General features: G+C 39.6%; 1 protein-coding gene across 2 annotated transcripts; it reads right to left on the reverse strand.

Moving 5' to 3' along the window:
• Window positions 1-1,300: 1,300 nt before the first annotated feature.
• Window positions 1,301-17,832, reverse strand: LOC124114439. Of its 2 annotated transcripts, none has more exons than XM_046475011.2 (8): window positions 17,594-17,832; window positions 12,047-13,079; window positions 9,109-9,210; window positions 6,998-7,123; window positions 6,427-6,528; window positions 5,227-5,442; window positions 3,989-4,115; window positions 1,301-2,615 (listed from the first exon to the last, which is right to left on the reverse strand). In XM_046475011.2, the coding sequence occupies exons 2-8, from the start codon at window positions 13,059-13,061 to the stop codon at window positions 2,468-2,470; spliced, it is 1,836 nt and encodes a 611-aa protein (XP_046330967.2). In that variant the 5' UTR covers window positions 13,062-13,079; window positions 17,594-17,832; the 3' UTR covers window positions 1,301-2,467. The 2 variants fall into 2 exon arrangements, with proteins under 2 accessions (XP_046330967.2, XP_046330958.2); XM_046475002.2 differs by having other exon boundaries at window positions 17,756-17,823.
• Between the last annotated feature and the right edge of the window lie 4,406 nt (window positions 17,833-22,238).

Here is a 22,238-nt window from a genome sequence, read left to right on the forward strand (position 1 = left end):
ATGCCTTCACATCAGTTTCATTCTCTTATAGCACTGCTTGAGTGAGTGAGTGAGTGAGTTGTGTTTAACACCGCTTTTAACAGTATTCCAGTTATATTGCGTCGTGTCAGCTTAATGTGGGAGGAAAGCCCAAAGTGATGCAGATCTCAGACGTTTATCACTTTGGTGAAACCCACCAGCATCGGTAAGGTGCTGACAAACCTAGAAACATAATCGGGGAGAACCGGTATCGAACCCACAATCATAGGTTTCGGGCGTGCCCAAGGGACGCAACTCTGCATAGTGAATCGCGGCGCATTAGACAACTGGGCCACCCGTGCTCCCAGCACTGCTTGAACAAAAGAATTCAAATACAGAGTAGTTTGATAAGATATTAAAAAAAGAAAAGGAGAGCCTGTGTCAAAAGCCATGAAACCCTGAGCAATTTTGAAAATAGTTTAGCGAGTCAATATTAGAAACATTCCAACAATATCTCTGTACAAAGAGAGGAATCAAAATCGGGTTTGCAGCCTGCTGACGAAACACCACTTGGCTATCCCCGATTCTGACTGCCATGGAAGGATACATTCGGCCTGGCTTGAGATATTCCCCTCTCCCTACCAATTTCCAGCCTCAGTCTGGATGTTGCACTTAGTGCCCTGTGTGAAACTATAAGGTTGTGTTTTTGTGACGAGCCATGGTGTCTCAGTGGGCGTGCACTATAAAATCGACATTAGTCCGGACTAGTACAAGCAGCTACACACAAGAAACATGTCGCTATATAAGTGCAACAATCTTGGACGTGACGTTAAACCGTTTCACCTCACCTCACCTCACCTCTGTACTACTTGACTAAAGTACTGTCGGAATTGTTAATAGAGTGGCATGCTCATATTTCCAGTCTCAGACCTCACTGGACTTAGAATAAATGTGAACTTGCTGTTTTTATTCGAATTTTTCTCCTGTAAAATTGTCAAAAGGACTCCTTGTGACTGAAATACTTCAAACCACATGTAGTTAGATTGGTAGTTACTTGATATTTAAATAGCAACAGTCTGTGAAACATTCTATGTTGTTTTATCAGGCAAAACACATTTCCAAAAGTACTTTAGATAGAACACATGCTTGGAAGTTGATGCTTGAGAAATGGAGGATGTACCAGTCCATGACATTAGGGAACAACTATTGCATTAGTAGCGCAAATGTTGTTGTTTTTATGAGGTAATGAAGTACTATTGCAATAGTAGATAAGATCACGATTGTCACTCACAATTATTTTTATCATCACTCATTAAAAACACTCATATTTTTATCATATGTCATCATCACTTGTTAAAGAATCTGATTGGCCAGTGGCCTGTGTACATGTCATGATGCCATGTTTGCTACATCTTCCCTAGCCTGTATCAAAGACTAGTTTCTAGCCTTGCCACATCACAGTCACTTTTCTTGGCTCGACCCTGGCGCCACCTCTCATACATCACAAGTTGTGCCCCTTGTAATGAAAACGTTATTTCCAATCAGATCGCTGTTCTTATCTCGTATAGCTTCACAAAGATGGCGACTACCACAGGCGACGACCTAGTTGATCAGATAATGAAAATATTCACAATTTCATCCCTGACACGAAAAGTTTTCGAAAACATAGGCAATCGTTTGGGGTTTAAAGGATGAAAAAACACATTCGTGTCAACAAAGACAGTCAGTGGTAAATCACACCGATTGTGGGTGTTGATTTTTTTTAAATGTTCTCTGATTGGACTATTGATATGTGCGATAGTCCAATCACATTTCACACAGGAAAGTGGGTTTGATGTGGCAAGGGTGGAAACAAGACTTTGATAAAAAGGCTAGTGGACGCTCTTGCCTCAGGAAGATGTGTTTGTTATGACACCACAAGTGATCATGTTCAAGCTTTGAGTTATAATACCATGCTCAAAAGTGTGATGCTGGTCACAAGACAGATGTAATTGCCTCCCACAGATGTGTCTTTGTTTCTTGTAATGATGACATGTGTCACTGGCATTTTTCATTCAGCTCGTAAAATCCTGATGCTGATACTGACACACAACATTCTTTACCCCCGTGTGGGTTCAGGGCTGGAATTGCTCCCCAGCAACCTTCGCTGGTCGCAAGAGGCAACCAAATGGATCAGGTCGTTAGACTTGGTGACTTGGTTTTATTGCGCATCATACCCTAATGGCATGGATCAATACTCACGATATCGATCACAGGATTGTCTGGTCCAAACTTGATTATTTACAGACTGCCTTCATATAGCTGGAATACTGCAGAGTGAGGCGTTAAACAACAAACAAACAATGAGACAAACACAACATTTTTTCCCTGCATGATTGCATACTATGTTCATTTTGATAATATTGCATTGAAAATCTAATTTCCACATCAAACACTTATTTTAGTGACCTTTTGGCAAAGCTGTTACCTGTTTGACATGTAGTGTACATACAGTAGCAGATTTAACATATCACAGCATCGATAAAGCTCTTGAGAATCGCAGAACATCACAGAATTTTAGTCCTATTTCTGACTTGAGGTTTGTGTAGAAGAACTCTGGTGCATTTTTCTGAAGTTTCTTCAACTCAAAAAGTAAGCCTCCATCAAAATCGGAGAACCTAGAAAAGAATATGACATCCTGCGGGTTTTTGTTTTCTGTATTAAACATAATGTTAACAGAGACAAATATCATGACATAACAAATGTCATATTTGGGATAACACTTTCTTAGTAAAGTACAGATTCTCGTACTTTTTTGGGTTGAGTCCGGTCCGGGATTCGAACCCACACTTGCCAGACTGAGGCACCTAATCGCCAGCACACAAAGTCAGCGATCTAACCCACTCAGCCACCGAGGCTTCCACAAAATGAAAGTCCGACAACTGGTAGTCTAGATCACATTCTTTGAGTACCCCTCTGACAAGTGTAAATTGGCACGACTCCCATGGCCGAAAGCTATGAATACACAATGCCATTTAGAAAGTGGTCAAATGTAACAAATGTTATTTGACCACTTTCTAAATGGCATTGTGTATTCATATCATGACATAGTTGTCAGTTGTTAGTCCATTTCCATTATCTAGTGAACATAATCTCATTTGTACTATGATAAATCCCTGGATATACCATCTACCTGAGGCAAGGGTGTTTGACTATAAAAGTCCAGTTTCCACCCTTGCCGAACGAGGCTGGAATTTCAGGCTCAATCATAGCGTCACCAGTGGTTATTCAATACGAGTTATGTCCCTTCTATGTCTCTCCTATTGACCAATCAGATTCCACCTCTCATATCACTTTCATTTGCTTCAAACAAAATGGCGTCACCCAGTCAAGACAACCTGATTGATAATCAAAATCTATATTTAATAAAACAGATCTTACCTCAGGATGTGCATCAAATCACTTGAGCACCTTGATTAAACACACGAAAAGATTTGCAAAATATCTATTGACGCGAAGTTGTCGATACACATGCTTTGCAAATCCTGCAGTCGACTGAAATCTGCACATTGAAATCCATGTTGTTTTGATGTTTAGTTATTAACGTGATTTTGTTTGGACTTTGCATAGACTCGTTAGTCAAGCCAAAGTGTAACTCCGGAATTCCAGCCTAGTTCAGCAAGGGTGGAAACTGGACTTTCATAGTCTGTTAACGCCCTTGCCTCAGGAAGATGGGGATACATTGGACACCATAGCTCAATTTTGGAGGTGACATCACCACCAGCCAACGAGACCTTGTTTTATACCATTCATGCCAAGTTTCAACAAGTACCATCTTTCAATGTCTTTTGGTATGAAACAAAGAGGGATCGAACCACCAACCTTGCACTCTCCAGGCTGACACTCTATTCACTAGACCACAAAGGCTGAATATATCATTATTGAATTGACGTTTACTTAAGTGTTTTAGTCTTACTTTCTTTATTAGTTCTAGAAGTAAAATTAGTCTTATAAATATATTTGATAATAATATATGATAGTGTGCATATACCTTTCTTTCACATGATCAAATCCCGTGGCTGACAGCCAATCAGCAACTTCCTTCCTTGTCCAGCAACTTATTGATTGGCTAAGAGAGTCGGTCAGCAGACTTGAGCCACTGGATGACATGAACATACCTACAACAATACATAAGTATATCTATCAACTGTATTACACATTTGTCGTGGACATGGTTGTCCTATTAAAATTCCACACAGTAATAACAATAAAGTGAATCTTTTGAACTTTAACAACAAATGAATTCTAACAAAAGGGTAAATGATAACAGTTCTATTTGTTGTGTAAGACATTAGATTTCTTGAAAGATACTTACTTCATCTACATACAGTCAAGTCCCGTTAATCCGACATTGTTGGTTGCATATGATTATGTCGGATTAACGAGTATGTCGGATAAACGAAATTAGGTTGTATAAACGTTTGTGATCGAAAATTGGACAACTACACGATAGATAACGATACGAACACGTAGGAAAGGGAAAAATGAAATATTCATATTGTTGTTTCATTGTCAGCGGAATATGCGTCAACAAGCTGAATGGGCTTGTACACCACGAGACCAAAGTTTGAGGATGTTCACGAACATTCAGTTCGTTAAATTCCATGCACCTCACTATAAGTGACACCTGTAACAAAATTAATGTTATTATTTTCCATGAAACATATTTGTGTGACAACATCAAATCTGCCTTACAACCGCCAGCCGATTTTGGTATGGTGTCATATGAAAGTCTGTGATGTCATGTCTGTACAGGCTTAAATCAACTTTGAACTATTATTATACCCTGACAAAATGTTGGGGGTATATAGTTATACCAAGGTTCCGTCCGTCCGTCCGTCCGTCAAAAAACTTTGTCCAGTAGATTCATCTCAAACTTAGTACATATAATCTGTGTCATATGGAGGGGTGCAGTCAAAAGAAAAACATTTTTTTTTAATGATTTTTCCATTTTTTTAATGAATTTTTCAAACCCTAACGTCCTTCCGAAAACTTTGTCCGCACGATTTCTCTTAAACTATTCAGTGGATTCATCTCAAACTTAGTACATATAATCTGTGTCATATGGAGGGGTGCAGTCAATTATTATTTTTCCATTTCCATTTTCCTATCCTCGCTATTTAATTTGAAACTCCTGACACACTAGGCGGGTTAGGGGTATTAGTGAGCCACGCTCACTTTTTTTTCTTGTTTTGAAACCTTTAGCTTGATTCTTCATCACATGCTCACCATCTGCTAAGTCATGAATGCTGGTGGATCTGATCTTGCCTCTGCTGCCCAACTCACGGTAGAGTTTTATCATCTGTTTGTCAACCATGTCTCCTTGGCTGAAGTCAAAATACAACCTTGACCCCACAAGCATCCCCAGCCAGCCATCTGGCACGAACTTTGACTGTAGACGGAGCGGTATTATATCCTTTCGCAGACGGAAGATGTACTCAGATTCTGGAGAAGATGATTCACATCAAAATTAACAACCGGTTGTTCACTTGTTGCTAAATCAATAGCACAGGTACTATATGGTTATAAAGGACATTAATTTGAACAGATCTGGAATATCTTCCAACAACCAGAAGATGTGGACAAGGTCCTTGTGTAGGATGCTACCAGCTACCTCGATATGCTGATCGGGGCCAACAAGCAGAGTTTGTGTGCAGAACCTTTGACAACGAGAACCTTGTTTACATGCAGGTCATGTTGATACAACTGATTTGGAGATTTATTAGGGTAAAATCATGGGCACTATATAATGATCAGCATAAAATGTGCTTAGATTTGGACAAGTGATTTACTTCTGCAAGAGTGAGTGAGTATGGTTTTACGCCGCTTTTAGCAATATTCAAGCAATATCACGGTGGGGGACACCAGAAATGGGCTTCACACAATGTACCCATGTCAGGAATTGAACCTGGATCTTTGGCGTGACGGGCAAACACTTTAATCACCAGGCTAAACCACCAGACCGCCCCTACTTTTGCAAGATGACAGCATGAAATATGTATGTGTAAAAAAAAAAGAAATGTTACATACTTTAATCCAATATACGAGGTGCATGTTGACATTAAAACCAATTTGCACAAGACAACACCAGATTGCACCTTGTACCCATAAATTTATCAATGTTGAAAAGAAATCTTGATGTACCCACAAGACCCAAAAAGCAAAACAAATTACACATAAAAGGGGTTATTGACTTAGAATAGAAAATAAGCTGAGATGCATTGAATGTGTTTGAGGATGGATGTTGTCTGGACATATAAGGGTTAGACACAATTTTTTAAAATGTTTTGACATGCACTTAGTGCATGTATACATAAATATTAGGTAGCATTTTTCAATAACAAGTTGCACTGGTGCATGTTTCATATAGCTAAATGGAGCCCTGTACGGTGCAACAATTAAATGTTTAAGTAACGGGATTCTTGGTACCAGTCCTGCAGCTGGGACTCTGCTTGTACTTGTCGGACATACAGATGAGGACCACTGCCGCCTTCTCCACTGCCAGCGCCATCGCCTCCAGGGTCGACCCACCTGCATAGATACTGCAGTGTGGGATATCTCAATACGTTATTCCTCTTTCATTACTTGTGTTACAGATCAACCACTCCCGTCAACAGGTTCAAATCCAAATTTCAATATGGCCGCCATGGCACTGTTTTTATTCACAATTATTATTTTTCAGTTATATTTGTGATAAAAGTCTGTAACACATGTTATGAAACTGGTCTGACCTAATTTTGCCAAATAAGTGCTGCTTTCATATATTTCATCTGTTCTGCCATTTCACGGATTAGCCTGATTCAGTGAAGTTAAGAATGAATATATCTCAGCTACATCAATATCTTTCCAATTGTTATAGTGTGGCAAAAGCTATACAATTTAAAGAAAAACATAGTTATATAAAATCTTATGTTTTAATGAGAATCTGTCAGTTTATCACTTAAGTAGAAGTTAAACAGAATACATACATGGACGTTATTGTGTCTTAACATCATCTTACTCATATTTTCCACATCCATCCAGACTTTGAAGCCAGCTTGCCTCAGTCTGTCCTTGACCTTGATCATGACATCCTGAGCATCCCATTGGTAACTAATCATCACATGTGGGGTGTTGGCCTCAAGGTCTGGAGACACAAAACAGGTAATATATATGTATATCATCACATGTGGGGTGTTGGCCTCGAGGTCTGGAGACACAAAACAGATAATATATATGTATATCATCACATTGGTACCTAATCATCACATGTGGGGTGTTGGCCTCGAGGTCTGGAGACACAAAACAGGTAATATATATGTATATCATCCCCTTGGTAACTAATCATCACATGTGGGGTGTTGGCCTCTAGGTCTGGAGACACAAAACAGGTAATATATATGTATATCATCACATGTGGGGTGTTGGCCTCGAGGTCTGGAGACACAAAACAGGTAATATATATGTATATCATCACATGTGGGGTGTTGGCCTCGAGGTCTGGAGACACAAAACAGGTAATATATATGTATATCATCACATGTGGGGTGTTGGCCTCGAGGTCTGGAGACACAAAACAGGTAATATATATGTATATCATCACATGTGGGGTGTTGGCCTCGAGGTCTGGAGACACAAAACAGGTAAAACATAGATATCATCCCCTTGGTAAATAATAATCATATGTGAAGTGCTGTCCTCGAGGTTTGTACACACAAAACAGGTAATATATATTTATATCATCCCACTGGTAAATAATCATCACATGTGGTGTGTTGGCCTTAAGGTCTGGATACACAATACAGGTAATATATATTTATATCATCCCTTAGGGGTGCTGGATCACATTGTTTGATTCAAAACATTGATACTGTTTTGTTTATATTCTTGCTAAAACATTCTTTTTAGGAAAATAACCTCTCTCAACCCTGAGACCATTTCTTCTATTTCCTATTAATCTTTGCCTCCTCCATTCTCCTTGCATATCATATTAATTAAACAAGTAATTAGCTTGGTGTTGCCAAACAAAATTATTGTTTTATAACACTCTGCTTCTTTGAATACACAATGCCATTTAGAAAGTGGTCACATGTAACAAATGTTATATTTGGGATAACACTTTCTTAGTAAAGTACAGATTCTCATACTTTTTGAGTTGATTTTTGGCGATTAGGTGCCTCACTCTGGCAGTTTGGGTTTGACCACTTTCTAAATGGCATTGTGTATTTATAGCTTTTGGCCACGGGAGCCATGCCAATTTACACTTGTCAGAGGGGTACACAAAGAACGTGATCTAGACTACCAGTTGTCGGACTTTCATCTTTGTGGAAGTTTGGTGGCTGAGTGGGTGAGATCGCTGACTTTGTGTGCTGGCGAATAGGTGCCTCACTCTGGCAGTGTGGGTTCGAATCCCGGATGGGACTCAACCCAGAAAGTACTCGAATCTGTACCTTACTAAGAAAGTGTTATCCCAAATATAACTTTTGTTACTCTGCTTCTTGTACATACAAATGTGACTAAAGGAAATATTATACACTGTACTTAACAGTGTTTCATATTTTCAAGTCACTCCTACAATCTGGGTTATGAATATATAATACTTTGATATTGTAAATCTACCTTCCCAATTTTATCAACCACACTGACATAAAATGGTTTCATTCCAACAACCTCCAATTGTATCAACTACACTGACATAAATATGGTTTCATTCCAACGACCTCCAATTGTATCAACCACACTGACATAAAATGGTTTCATTCCAACAACCTCCAATTGTATCAACCACATTGACATAAAATGATTTCATTCCAACAACCTCCAATTGTATCAACCTCATTGACATAAAATGATTTCATTCCAACGACCTCCAATTGTATCACTCACACTGACATAAAATGGTTTCATTCCAACGACCTCCAATTGTATCAACCACACTGACATAAATATGGTTTCATTCCAACGACCTCCAATTGTATCAACCACACTGACATAAATATGGTTTCATTCCAATGACCTCCAATTGTATCAACCACACTGACATAAAAATGGTTTCATTCCAATGACCTCCAATTGTATCAACCACACTGACATAAATATGGTTTCATTCCAACGACCTCCAAGTAACTGTACCTGGGTCCAGTGACATCTGCTGGTCATGAAATATTTCCCATAATGCACCTCTTGCTGCATGGCTGACGGACTTCTCCTCACATCTTGCAAGATTCTGTAGAGCTGGAAAGAACATAATCAGCAGTGTGTACAGAGCTCTAGATAAGCTGCGTATTTGTGTAAAACATGCATTAAATAAACTGAAATACTCAGACAAATATAACTAATGCGTATATTACAACTGTTAGATAAAACAATATTTATCAGTTGAAAGCGAAATTCTCTTACCGACAGTTACATTGAGATAAATGCTTGTACGACATACAAACACGAATATCAATGCGTAGTCCTATTGTATTTTAAACAGTCGCTGATTGGTGATTAAAAAACAGGGTCTTTCTTACAATGATTGGTTTTGCAAACAAAATTGGCTTCCCAGGAGGGAGCTGCAAGCAGATAGGTACCCTACTATTCATTTAGTTTTAAATGATTTACAGGGATTGTTACTTAACAGGTTTTCAAGATACAATACCCAAATGTCAAGAAACAGGTGGTTAAAACAAATTTGAAAACCCCCTAAGAATGGATACACCCAATCAAAATCAAACCCCTGGGTAAAATACCCCAATAACCAAAAGCTGATCTAGAGCTCAGGTGTATACAGTGTGTTTGTTTCTTGCTTAACTCATCAGTCAGCAATATTGCAGCTATATGATGGACCAGACAATCAGTTATTGACATTGTGAGCAATGATCCACTCTATTCGGCCGAGCTTGACCACCTGATCCATGTGTTGCCTCCTGTGACCAAGCATAGGTTCTCACCCGGAATCCCTATAGAGTTTTGTGTACAGAGAAACTCCATAATTAAGAACAATATGCCAAGTCGTCCCCGAGTACTTTTCTGGGTTTGTCGGCACCATACCCATGCTCGTGGGTTTCACCAAAGCGGTGAATGTCTAAGGCATGCATCATGGGTTTCCTCCCACATTAAGCTGACACACCGTGATATAACTGGAATACTGTTCAAAGTGGTGTTAAACCCAACTCACTCACTCACTCACAGTATGACTCCCAGAGAAACTTTCCTGATTAACAAGGTTGTGGATTAATCAATCATGGTCACCAAGTAATGTTTCCTTCATAATCTGGACATACCCAACAGCACCTAGGGTTCTGGATTAATCGATCATGGTCACCAAGTAATGTTTCCTTCATAATCTGGACATACCAAACAGCAACTAGGGTTCTGGATTAATGAATCATGGTCACCAAGTAATGTTTCCTTCATAATCTGGACATACCCAACAGCACCTAGGGTTCTGGATTAATCGATCATGGTCACCAAGTAATGTTTCCTTCATAATCTGGACATACCCAACAGCACCTAGGGTTCTGGATTAATCGATCATGGTCACCAAGTAATGTTTCCTTCATAATCTGGACATACCCAACAGCACCTAGAGTTCTGGATTAATGGATCATGGTCACCAAGTAATGATTCCTTCATAATCTGGACATACCCAACAGCATCTAGGGTTCTGGATTAATGGATCATGGTCACCAAGTAATGATTCCTTCATAACCTGGACATACCCAACAGCATCTAGGGTTCTGGGTTAGCAAAGGTGTACACTCAACATTCTTTTGGATGTGAGAGTTTGACTTCTAAAGACATCTAAACCTTACTTTTGAAAATGTCAGTGGAACTGTTATTTTGAAACTGTCATTTTTGGAAGGTTCTTCAGACACTACAAGTTTGAGTACATATACAGGTATATATCCAGGTTTATAAACAAAGTGACCCTGGCAGGCAGTTTGCAGAAAAAATCAATTTTGCTCAAACTGTCAGTTAATTACAAGTCACTTGTACAAAGTCTAACAAAAGTAGTATATAACATGAGTTGAGAGGTTTGTAGTTTGGGAATATTTACTGGCATTTGGTGTAACTTGGGGCTGAATGTCTGCCTCTGAGCAGGTCCAGCTAAATCCTTGATATATCAAAGCAAACCTCATATAATTGAACACAAACCAGGTTGGCCCAACCACGGACTTGTAACACGGTTATATAGGTCCTAGGGCCCAACACAGACTTGTAACACGGTTATATAGGTCCTAGGGCCCAACACAGACTTGTAACACGTTTATATAGGTCCTAGGGCCCAACGGTTGACAGATTCTTAAAAAGATGTTGATGTGGAGAAGGAAGAGGATCTATTCAACCAAGTGATCTTATCAAATTATGATGATTATATTTGTTTGTTTGTTTTCTTGTTGTCTAGCGCCACACTCAGGTATAATCCAGACTGAGGTCTGTAAATATCGAGTCTGACCATGTTTACATTCTGTTTATCTGAAGCACTGCTCACACAATGACTTCAATGACTTCAATGATTCATCCATACTTAGATTACATAGTACATGTACTATGTACCTGGCCCAGGCTACTGAAACACCATAACAGGTTCCCAATGATTTGAAAGCTCCTGTTGTGTTGTGTTGTGATAATGCAGTGTCTCAAACTGTTTCTTTGTAGTCTCTTCCTGTGAAATGTTGGAGTTTCTTTGTTTGTTGTTTGTTGTTTAACGTCGTACTCAGCAATATTCCAGCTATATCATTTATATGAGGGCAGTCGGTAAACAATCAAGTCTGGACCAGACAACCCAGTGATTGATATCATGAGCATCAATCCACACAATTGGGATATGATGACATGCATCAACTAAGCCAGCGAGTCTGACCACCTGATCCTTTTAGTCACCTCTTACAACAAGCATAGACGCCTTTTACGGAAAGCATGGGTTGTTGAAGACCTATTCTACCCCGGATCTTCACGGGTATGTAATGATTATAACTCAGATACATCAAGGTTGACTTACGACAGTCATTGTACTAAGATAACTTTGTGGGAGAATGATGTCTAAAATATTATCAGAAACTCAATAATGGAGATTATTTACCTTTAATGCATTCTTGATCCTCTTTCAAAATTGTTTTATTTTCTTTGGCAAATGAGAGAGCCCATATTCCTGTTGCTGCCAATGTTTTCTCCATATCGGACTCAGAAAGCAGCAGGGATCGGAGACAAGGTACAACACCACAGTCAACGAGCTTCACCTTGTTAGTGTCATTGTGAGCGATATTGTTCAGCCCTTTCACAACCTCCACAGCATTCATACCATATTTGGCAGCGAAGTGATCCACCGACGTCAAGCTCTCTTTTAAAATATTCACTATGAATTTCAGCGTATCCGAACTTGCACTTATCACTTCATTTTGTTCCTCATCGACTAAATAGGATATGATTATAAGAGATTTTGCCTTTACCATCGGATGGGAACAGGTTGTAAAATTATGGAGACTCTCTATTCCATTTGAGTTGATAAGAACGGAATGACAATCTGAATAATTTCTAACACAGTTGTGTAAAATTCCAAACAATGCTTTGATATAATATAGTTTTCTGTCATTTTCTAAGTAGTCCTTTGTATCAGAGACCTCCTTCAAAGACTCTAGAATCTTAGGCAGTAGGCCAGATGTGGTCATCTGCTCACACACCGCCATCGAGCTGTCACAGCAATTCCACACAATTGACAAAGAATTCCGCAAGTTCTTCCATGGGTACAACACCTCGGAATTAAAGATGTCCTCTTTCTGAGCAGCTATCCACATTTGCTGGAACAGATCTACAAACTTTTCTTTGCCAAATCCTCCAATGACCCTTGACCTCATGTCTCTGTCGGGTGTGTATCGGGACAAGTTCCAGAGGTATTTAATGTCGGCATAGGCGGCCTGAGAGAGGTACTCTTCACTCACTCGAAGTTTGGAAAGAGTCTGTGACAGTTTCTGCACCATGCTCTCAGTGGTGGGAAGGGCTGGCGATGCTAAAGCTCTCCGGCTCTCTACTGCGGTGTTTGACCCACCGCCAAGGTCATCGTCAAAGCTGTCCTGGGAGGGCAGCCGTCGACTCATCATTCTTTTCCAGGGACAAAACTGTGGATAGTGAACACATAGCTATTCATATTTGTCATGACTTGTTATAGAGTCTAGACCATGGAGATGGTCCAGGGTGATAGGGTGTCTGCCCAGTGAGTGAGTGAGTTGGGTTTAACGCCGCTTTTAACAGTATTCCAGTTACATCACGGCGTGTCAGCTTAATGTGGGAGGAAAGCCCGAAGTGATGCAGGTCTCAGACGTTTACCACTTCGGTGAAACCCACGAGCACGGGTATGGTGCTGACAAACCTAGAAACATAATCGGGGCGAACCAGGATTCGAACCCACAATCATGTTTCTGGCGTGCCCAAGGGACGCAACTCTGCACAGCGAATCCTGCACAGCGACTGGGCCACCCGTGCCCCCCTGCCCAGACAGTGGAAGGTCAGTGGTTCAATCCCTGGACATGTCATACCAATAGATGTCAAAAGACATACTTTTTGTTTCCCTACCTGGTGCTTGGCATTAAGGGGATGAAAGGATTGGTCATTTCTGAGCCAGTATACTGTGTCAGAGTGGGATATCCGTGATAAACTGCAGCCTGGTATCTCAGTGGGCTGGCAGTAACAACGGCATTAGTCTGGATAGAACAAGCAGTCATACACACACTCCAAACATGCTCATTGCTACATATTTGCAATAATCTTAAATCCCATTTCAACTCACGTTATAGAGTCTAGCTATCCGATTGGCCAGTTGCGCCTTGTTAAATCCCGCACAAGTGGGTTAGCCTGCCTGTGTAGTAGGGCTGGGACGAGTCCAAGTTTACTACCCGGGTACCCGACCCCCTATTACCCGACCCTACCCGGGTACCCACTGCAACTCTCAAGAAAAGGGAACAAAATCTCGGATTGGTAATTGTTTTACCGCAGCCCTGGCTTAAACTATTTAGATACATGCATCAAACAATCAGTTCATGCGTTCACTGAAGTTGACTGAACTTTACTCAAACATTTACAGTCAAAGGGTATGTGTGCATCGTCAGAAAGAAATGCGAACATTAGCGACTTGTAGTGTAACCACTGAGCTACAATAAGTTTTTGTCATTAAACAATATATCCCGTGACTAACCACGGGTCCGGGTAGTCCTGTGGGTACCCGGGTCCTACTCAGAACCCACCCGACCCGAGTACCCGAGTTACCCGTCCCAGCCCTACTGTGTAGTGTCTTCATAATGTTTGATGTAACGTCACTTTGCTTTTCACGTCATAATTGATCCGGCTCACACTTTGAGCGATTTCTATGTGGTCACAAGATTGATGTTATTATCACAGACATATATTTCACAAAATATCATCATTTTACCCTTGTCGATGATAAATGTATTACTGTACATACATGTGGCACTACCGTGGAGTATGGGATTTTAAAGAGGTGAAGTCCATTCATCCATTATAGACCAGGATTCCACTCATACAATCATAGTACAGAACACAGAGGGCTGGGTAGCCGCATGGTTAAAATGTCCACTTGTCACACCAGAGGCAATTCCAGATGTGTACAGCATACTTCGGATGTCCCCTACCGTGATATTGCTGCATTATTGCAGTGTAAAACCATGCTCACTCACTCAGAAAACCTGTATCTATATCTCACACACATCAATTCTATTTCCCCCCAGTTTCCTCAAACAGCAAGGGCAGGTAACTCTTGACATTATATATATATATATATATATATATATATATATATATATATATATATATAATAAAATGATAAAGTCCACGTTAGTCCATCATCTTCTTTATATTTTCTGATATAAAGAAGATGATGGACTAACGTGGACTTTATTATTTTATTATATATTACATGTACACCGAGTGAACATTTACTACATTTTTGTATATATATATATATATTGTTTTGAATTCATGTCAGAGAAATATATATACAAGTCTTTGCATCAATTTGACACTTAGTATTTGCAACTATATTACGGCTATTCAAGACTTGAGTTGTATGTCAACAGTTTTTTTGTGTCTCATACCTAATTTCAAACACTGATTTATGCACTCATTAAACAAAAAATAACAAAACATTTTTTTATCTATTTGTTCATAAAACAACTGTGCAGTAATGTCTAAATAATTTTTAGGACAGAAATCACAAAACACATCCCGCCTTTGGTTTGTTCCTGCTGAAATATCACAGCACAGAAGCAACTGCACATATTTTTTGAATTATTAAAGAATGAAAATACAACTGCATGCACATCCCCATGCAACAAAAATTAATCAAACTAAAATCTTACAGAAATGATTCATAATGACATGACATATTGTAATCTCTTGAACCAGGAATTTATCTAGGATTAGAATAAGTGCCCAAGGCGGAAGCGGAAACAGTACACTTGTACACAATCTTACTCAAGAAATGATTTCAAAATGCTTTCTTTTTTCCCATTTACTTTTTCCTTTTGCATATGTATTATTATAATTATTATTATTATATCAAGATTTTCTGCCTTAATATGCTTAATGACTAGAATTTACTGCAAAAACATCGTATCTTTTCTAAAATCAGCAATGTGCTAAACACATGTAAAACATCAGTAGCTGTTAAACATATAAGTTTGTTATACATGTAGACTCATTGTGCAACTTGATTGTATTCGCTGGCATGTCGAGTTTTGTTGAGTTGCCTACACCCTCAATCTCATTAAAATCAGGTCTTAGTTCTAGCTACCGCTAAACAAAGATCTGAGAACATCCCATTATGGGTCACGTCAGAACGACCTTTCGTCCGACCAATCAGAGCATCGCTTACCAGATCATGAAAGTGACAGTCGGAATGTGATTTCTAATCATGCAGCCTCGAAAACTTTAAAACGGGGTATTCTGAACGATAGAAACGGGCTTAACGACTGAATCTATACAATCTAGACCATATATTAGCCATCCGAGAATGTTCTTATGTTCAGGTTTCAATTTTTTAAGCGAGAATTTGTCAAAATATGTTTCGAAGCGTAGTCGCCAATTTGAAATTAGTGCCGTAAAGCACGAGAAAGCTGCCTTCTGATTGGCTAATGTCGACTTCTTGTCAGTAATTCCCTTGGTCGGTCAGAGTTTGCGAAAGGTCGGTCTGACGTGACCCGTAATGGGAAGTCCTCAGATCTTTGTTTAGCTGCAGCGAGAACTAAGATCTGATTTTAATGAGATTGCCTACACCCTGCAACTCCTAGTATTCCCTGCTGATATATATTTCTACAATAAAACAATTTAAGTACATACTCTGTGATAGTAAATACTGAAAATTAATACTGACATCTGCAACTGTACTAACTTCTCAAGACAATGTCTGCAGCTCTTATGGTGATTACCTGTTCTCCGCTTCGGAAATGTCCAAATACCTGCATCTCGCATTCCAGCATGGAAATTAACATGCATTATCAGGGCTTACTCAGGAAATTAAGTACCGGACGTACATTAGACATTAGTACATTTCACTGACAAAAGGGAATGAGATCTGGCTCTTGTTTTGAACCTCCAGCAAATTGTGACTGTGATAGCTTAAATGATGATGATGATGATGATGATGATGATGATGATTGTATTCATAAACACAGTTCTCAAATATGATGATGATGATTGTATTTATAAACAGTTCTCAAATATGATGATGATGATTGTATTCATAAACAGTTCTCAAATATGATGATGATGATGATGATGATTGTATTCATAAACACAGTTCTCAAATATGATGATGATGATGGTGATTGTATTCATAAACACAGTTCTCAAATATGATGATGATGATGATGATGATTGTATTCATAAACAGTTCTCAAATATGATGATGATGATGATTGTATTCATAAACAGTTCTCAAATATGATGAAGATGATGATGATGATGATGATGATTGTATTCATAAAGTTCTCCAATATGATGATGATGATGATGATTGTATTCATAAACAGTTCTAAAATATGATGAAGATGATGATGATGATGATTGTATTCATAAATAGTTCTCAAATATGATGATGATGATGATGATGATGATGATGATGATGATGATGATTGTATTCATAAACACAGTTCTCAAATAGTTTTATTTTTATCCACATGATCAAGATAAGTTCACAACAGCTAGTTATGTTATTACTTTTTGGAATAAATAATATAATTGGGAGTGATAGAATGTTTTTATGCCACTGTCAGCATTTCATCTGGATCACTATACGTAATCAAGTCCAAACAGGAAAACCAGTGATTGAATAGTGAATAGGCCAGAGATACTATTTTCCTCTGTAAGATTAACACACATGAGTTTTGAAATGTTTAGTCTATCACTGAAGTCATTTTAATTTGCTCTTAAATTACTGCATGTGTATCATTACCAAACTACCCTGGCAAGCGAATGACAGGCTGGAAAAACTATAACCATCGCCATACTGTATCCGAAATTGTCAGTCTGAAGTCAGGTTCAATATTGGTCAACCAAAGCAAATTCTTAAACCAAACAACTATACATCATGCAAAATGATAATTATGAATGAATACTCAACCAAATTCGTCTTCTGGTCGATATTGGAACACAACAGGAACGTCAACCATTGATGCCACTACACCACATATCCAAATATGTGCTGAAGACAATAAACATGCATACCAACAGACTAAATATCTGGCATTCGCAACCAATATAAATAGAACCTATATTATATCACCATGCACTTGGCGGCCATCGCCGATACATGCTTATTAATGGCGTAAGCATCGAACAGTGCCAAGGAAATAATCAATACTTTCTGATGGGATTAGCGCATCAGGGGAGGTAACTCTTGTTTTCTCAGTGGTTTGGTGAGACGCAAAGCTGTTGCAGAGCCTTCGTGCATCGATTTTTGTGTCCACGATGAAGTACAAAGCTCTAGTCCAGTTGTTGTGTGGTGTGTAGCAGTGTATCTCGCGCGTAATGTAAGCACTTGACGTGGACAGGTGAGAATATCGCATCAAGGGAGGTAATAACGGGAGTGTCTCTGCTAATAATTTGTCCAGAAGACCCAGTGAGCATAATTCCCCAAAATTTCTATCAGAGAACCGGACTTCTGCAAAGTTACCAGACAGATAAAGTATTGTCAGTCCAGAATTTTCCAGACTAACTAGATAATTTCGAGCATTTGGCCAAAAGACAATGAGGACAGAGACTTAAAAATAAATTGACATTAACACACTGCGAATACTGTGTTTAAAGTTAACAGATAAGTTACCTCTCACACTGAATTAAAACTAGAATGCTTAGCTAATTACATATAAACAATATAAACAGACCAAACAAATACGCACAACACATGGCATACGATATAATGAGGTTCATCCTCGATTAACCTATATTGTATCGCCATTCTATTATGATACTGTTAATGAAATGGAGGTTTACATTGGATAGTTAAGGATGAGCATTGCTGCGGTGATTGAGTGTGGTTTTACGCCGCTTTTAGCAATATTCCAGCAATATCACGGCGGGGGACACCAGAAATGGGCTTCACACATTGTATCCATGTCGGGAATCGGACCCGGGCCTTCGGCGCGACGAACGAAGGTTTAAACCATGCACTAGGCTTCCCCACCGCCCCTGCTGCGATAACCATGCACGGGTAACACGTGAAAATTCGAGAATATCCTAAATACATATATACAACACACCCATTCCAAATAGGTCCCAAGATAAAGTGGTATTCTGGCATTGCATAATACAATGAAGTTAGTGCTTAGCAACTAAGACACACATATGCCTGTACCTTTCTTGGTCTTTTCAGAAGACCTTTAAACATCATTGCAGTTATTTCCATTTTTGAAAACAAATTACATGACAATATCTGAAATAATATATTTACATATCCTGAAGAAACACATAGAAACAAGTCCAGCTCAAACCCTCAAACTGTTCAAGAGGAATGTTGTTTTAAACTGCTGAAGTTGTCTGATGAGCGTGAAACTTGAAACTACCAGTGAAATTATCATTCACAAGATGAATCTATGATTCATGTGATTAGTAAGGATGTTTTGAAGAAACCGTATCACGTTAGACTCTCGTGATGTCAGAATCACTGATAAAATCAGTTAAATCCGTCAAGTAGTTCTTGAGAAGTCGAATATATCAAATGTTCACGGACGACGAATGGGGAATGGCCATGTTCTATACTTTTTTTATATTTGCAACGTTATAGTTATTGATGAATTCTTCTTTACAAATTTAAATGATAATCGTCAAAACATAAAATAAGCAAAAGAATGTACCATTTGGTACATCTATATATAGTCCAATAGTTCCAGCCATTGGTGTCTACATTTCACAACGTGTGAAGTACAAATGAGCATAGTTACTCTTTCTACGAAGACGTCAAAGAGCGTCGTGCGACTTTTCCTCCAAAGGTTTTGATCGGTGTGCAACATTCATGGTGTCATAAAGTAATGAATGAATGCTGTTTGATAAAAGTAAGAACAGTAAAGCTGTTTGCCTATTGCTGATGCTGTGTACATGTCGTCGGGTGTGATTTCGTTTGTCTGCCATTCCGTTTCTGTTCGACAGTTGTATGCACCCGGTTCATACTTTTTTATGTAACGACGTGCTGTCCGTGTGCGTGTGTTGACAAACTGCCATGCCTTGCCTATGACTATGATGATGAACAAACTGCCATTAAATGGTCTGAATAACTGCCGAGGACTTCTTCGTCTTCTTTTCACATGGCCTTAGTTAAGCTTTAAAAATGTTTTATGGTTGACACGGGGAGGACGTTTCTAAATCTGACGCGTCAACAGTTCTAACTTGTACCACGTATTCCCGTGGGTTTTTTAGGTGAAAAATTGACTTGCCTTTGTATGTGTTTGTGACGGGTGGCACCGTTGGAGCTGAGCACACTCACATTTTCTCGAACACCTGGTATCATCCCTTTTTGATAGTGAATGTTGATTCATAAACACATGGGTGGCTCGATCCCCGGCGGTGTCTACCAAAGGAAACCCGAGAAGATCCGGGTTAGAATAGGTCCTCAGCAACCCATGCTTGCCGTAAGGGGCGACTAACGGTATCGGGTGGTCAGACTCTCTGACTTGATCGATGTTCATGGTGTCAATCACTTACAGACCGCGTCATATAGCTGGAATATTGTTGAGTGCGGCTTTAAACAACAACCAAACCAAAGGTCGTTAAAAGATACTTGATGTCCCTCTGCAGAACTTGGTTAAAACACGGATGGGTCAGCTCGGTCTCTGAGTATGGTATCCATGTTAAACTGTGGTATCTCAGTGGGCTAGCACCATAAACCTATTTGCAATATGGTTGCCGCGCTGCTCATTTTAGAAATAGAATGTGCGAGTCAGTCTATGTGTAAATCACAGAAACAACAGTTCCGTGCTCGTGAAGCCTCAACGTCAACGACTTTATTTTGAGATCATGTAACTGACATACACTTGGCGATAACAAGGCCTACCCGTGAACACATCTAAAATGTGTCATGAGACGACCGAGTATATGGAAGAACGACGATCAAGCACTTGGGAAAACGACGACTTTGATCGTCTCATAACTATTGAAACTAGGGCCACGCAATGATTATTTTGTATCTTAAAAAATCAGTCCTCATCTGACAATAGTGTCAGCTCAGAGCAGAAACTGAAACTTTGGGAAGTTCATTTGCTGAATTCAGTTTATCTTTGTGTCGGTATTACTCATGCAGTATCTTTAATTCACAAGATAGAAGCAGATAATTTTCAACTTAATAACTTGAATTTTGCAAGGTAGCAACTGTATTTAAACTTTGTAGCTTAAATTTTCAACTAATTGTCTTGAATTTTGAAGATAATATCTTTTGCATAGCTCTTATGTGCTTTCGTACATAATGGACGCAGGTCGCGGGAGAGTTAGCGAACATTTATGAAACACTGACGGCCAAAGGAAACTTTACCACTTTACAATGAAATTGCCAAAATTTAAAAACACATGATCAAACCCAACCTATGCAAAACACATCGTGCAAACACAACAGTGCAACACAGCCGAAAGTGATACATGTCCACTGCACGTTCTTTGTTGAAAATGCGAAAAAAGTGAAAAACACGTGCCGCTTGGCCAGCCAAAACTACACGTGCAATAAGCGTGTATAAATTATACGGACAGCAAGCTAGACATTCACACTGATTAAAAATACACCACAGAAATGACACCCGAACAACACGAGCGGGTCCTGGATATAATACAGATAGGAGCCATCTATTGGTTGCTCCCGTGTTGCTGTAACTCACATGATGCAACGTTACAAACAAACCGGGTAGACATCAAACAGGCAAAAAACAGGCACACCCAAGGTAACTACGCCCAATGAAGACCCGTACTAGCGTACTTTGCATCTCAAAAATCGATTCCCGACCTTACAGACCTTACAGAGGACAGTTATTGACAGCGCAATATCGTCGTCAGAGATTGGGATGGCAGCGACTGGCGGAGTGTCGTCTTCAATGATGAAAGCCAGTTCTGTCTGTACAGAGCTGATTAAAGACAGCGTGCCGAAGGGGAGAACGAATGGCGGCATGTTGCCGTATGGTGGAGGGGGTGTTATAGTGTGAGGAGGAATTTGTGAGCAGGAGAGAACACCACTGGTCATCGTTAACGGAAATTTGACAGCTCAGCGTTACATGGACGACATTCTTCGTACGATTGTCCTACCATGTCTACAGCAGCTGCCACGTGGTGTCTTTTATCAGCATGACAACGCCAGGCCCCATACAGCCCGAATCGTACAGAACTTCCTTTCGGCCAACAACGTCAACATGCCGTGGCCTTCACGCCCCCCAGACATGTCCTCCATAGAACACCTCTGGGATGTCATTGATCGTCGTGTTCGACAGCGACCACATCCTCCAGCTTACCGACAAGCACTGATCCAGCCCCAAGAAGAATGGCGACGTATGACACGTGACGTCATCAGACGACTGACTATTTCTGTGCGGCGGAGAGTTTTTGCGTGTTTTGTACTAGGGGGTGGCCATACACGCTTTTAATGTGACGTGTCATTGAACTTAGCCTATTTTAGAAGTGTGTGCCCTTTGCCCCTTACGTTGAAAGCTTGTTTTGGCTACCTCACCTCAATTCGGGCAACTGCCATGCCAATATCGGATGCTGTATGACACATTTTAAATGTTGATCTATTTGAG

Source organism: Haliotis rufescens, unplaced genomic scaffold, assembly GCF_023055435.1.
Source record: "Haliotis rufescens isolate VD_foot unplaced genomic scaffold, xgHalRufe1.0.p SCAF_4, whole genome shotgun sequence".
Lineage (NCBI taxonomy): Eukaryota > Metazoa > Mollusca > Gastropoda > Lepetellida > Haliotidae > Haliotis > Haliotis rufescens.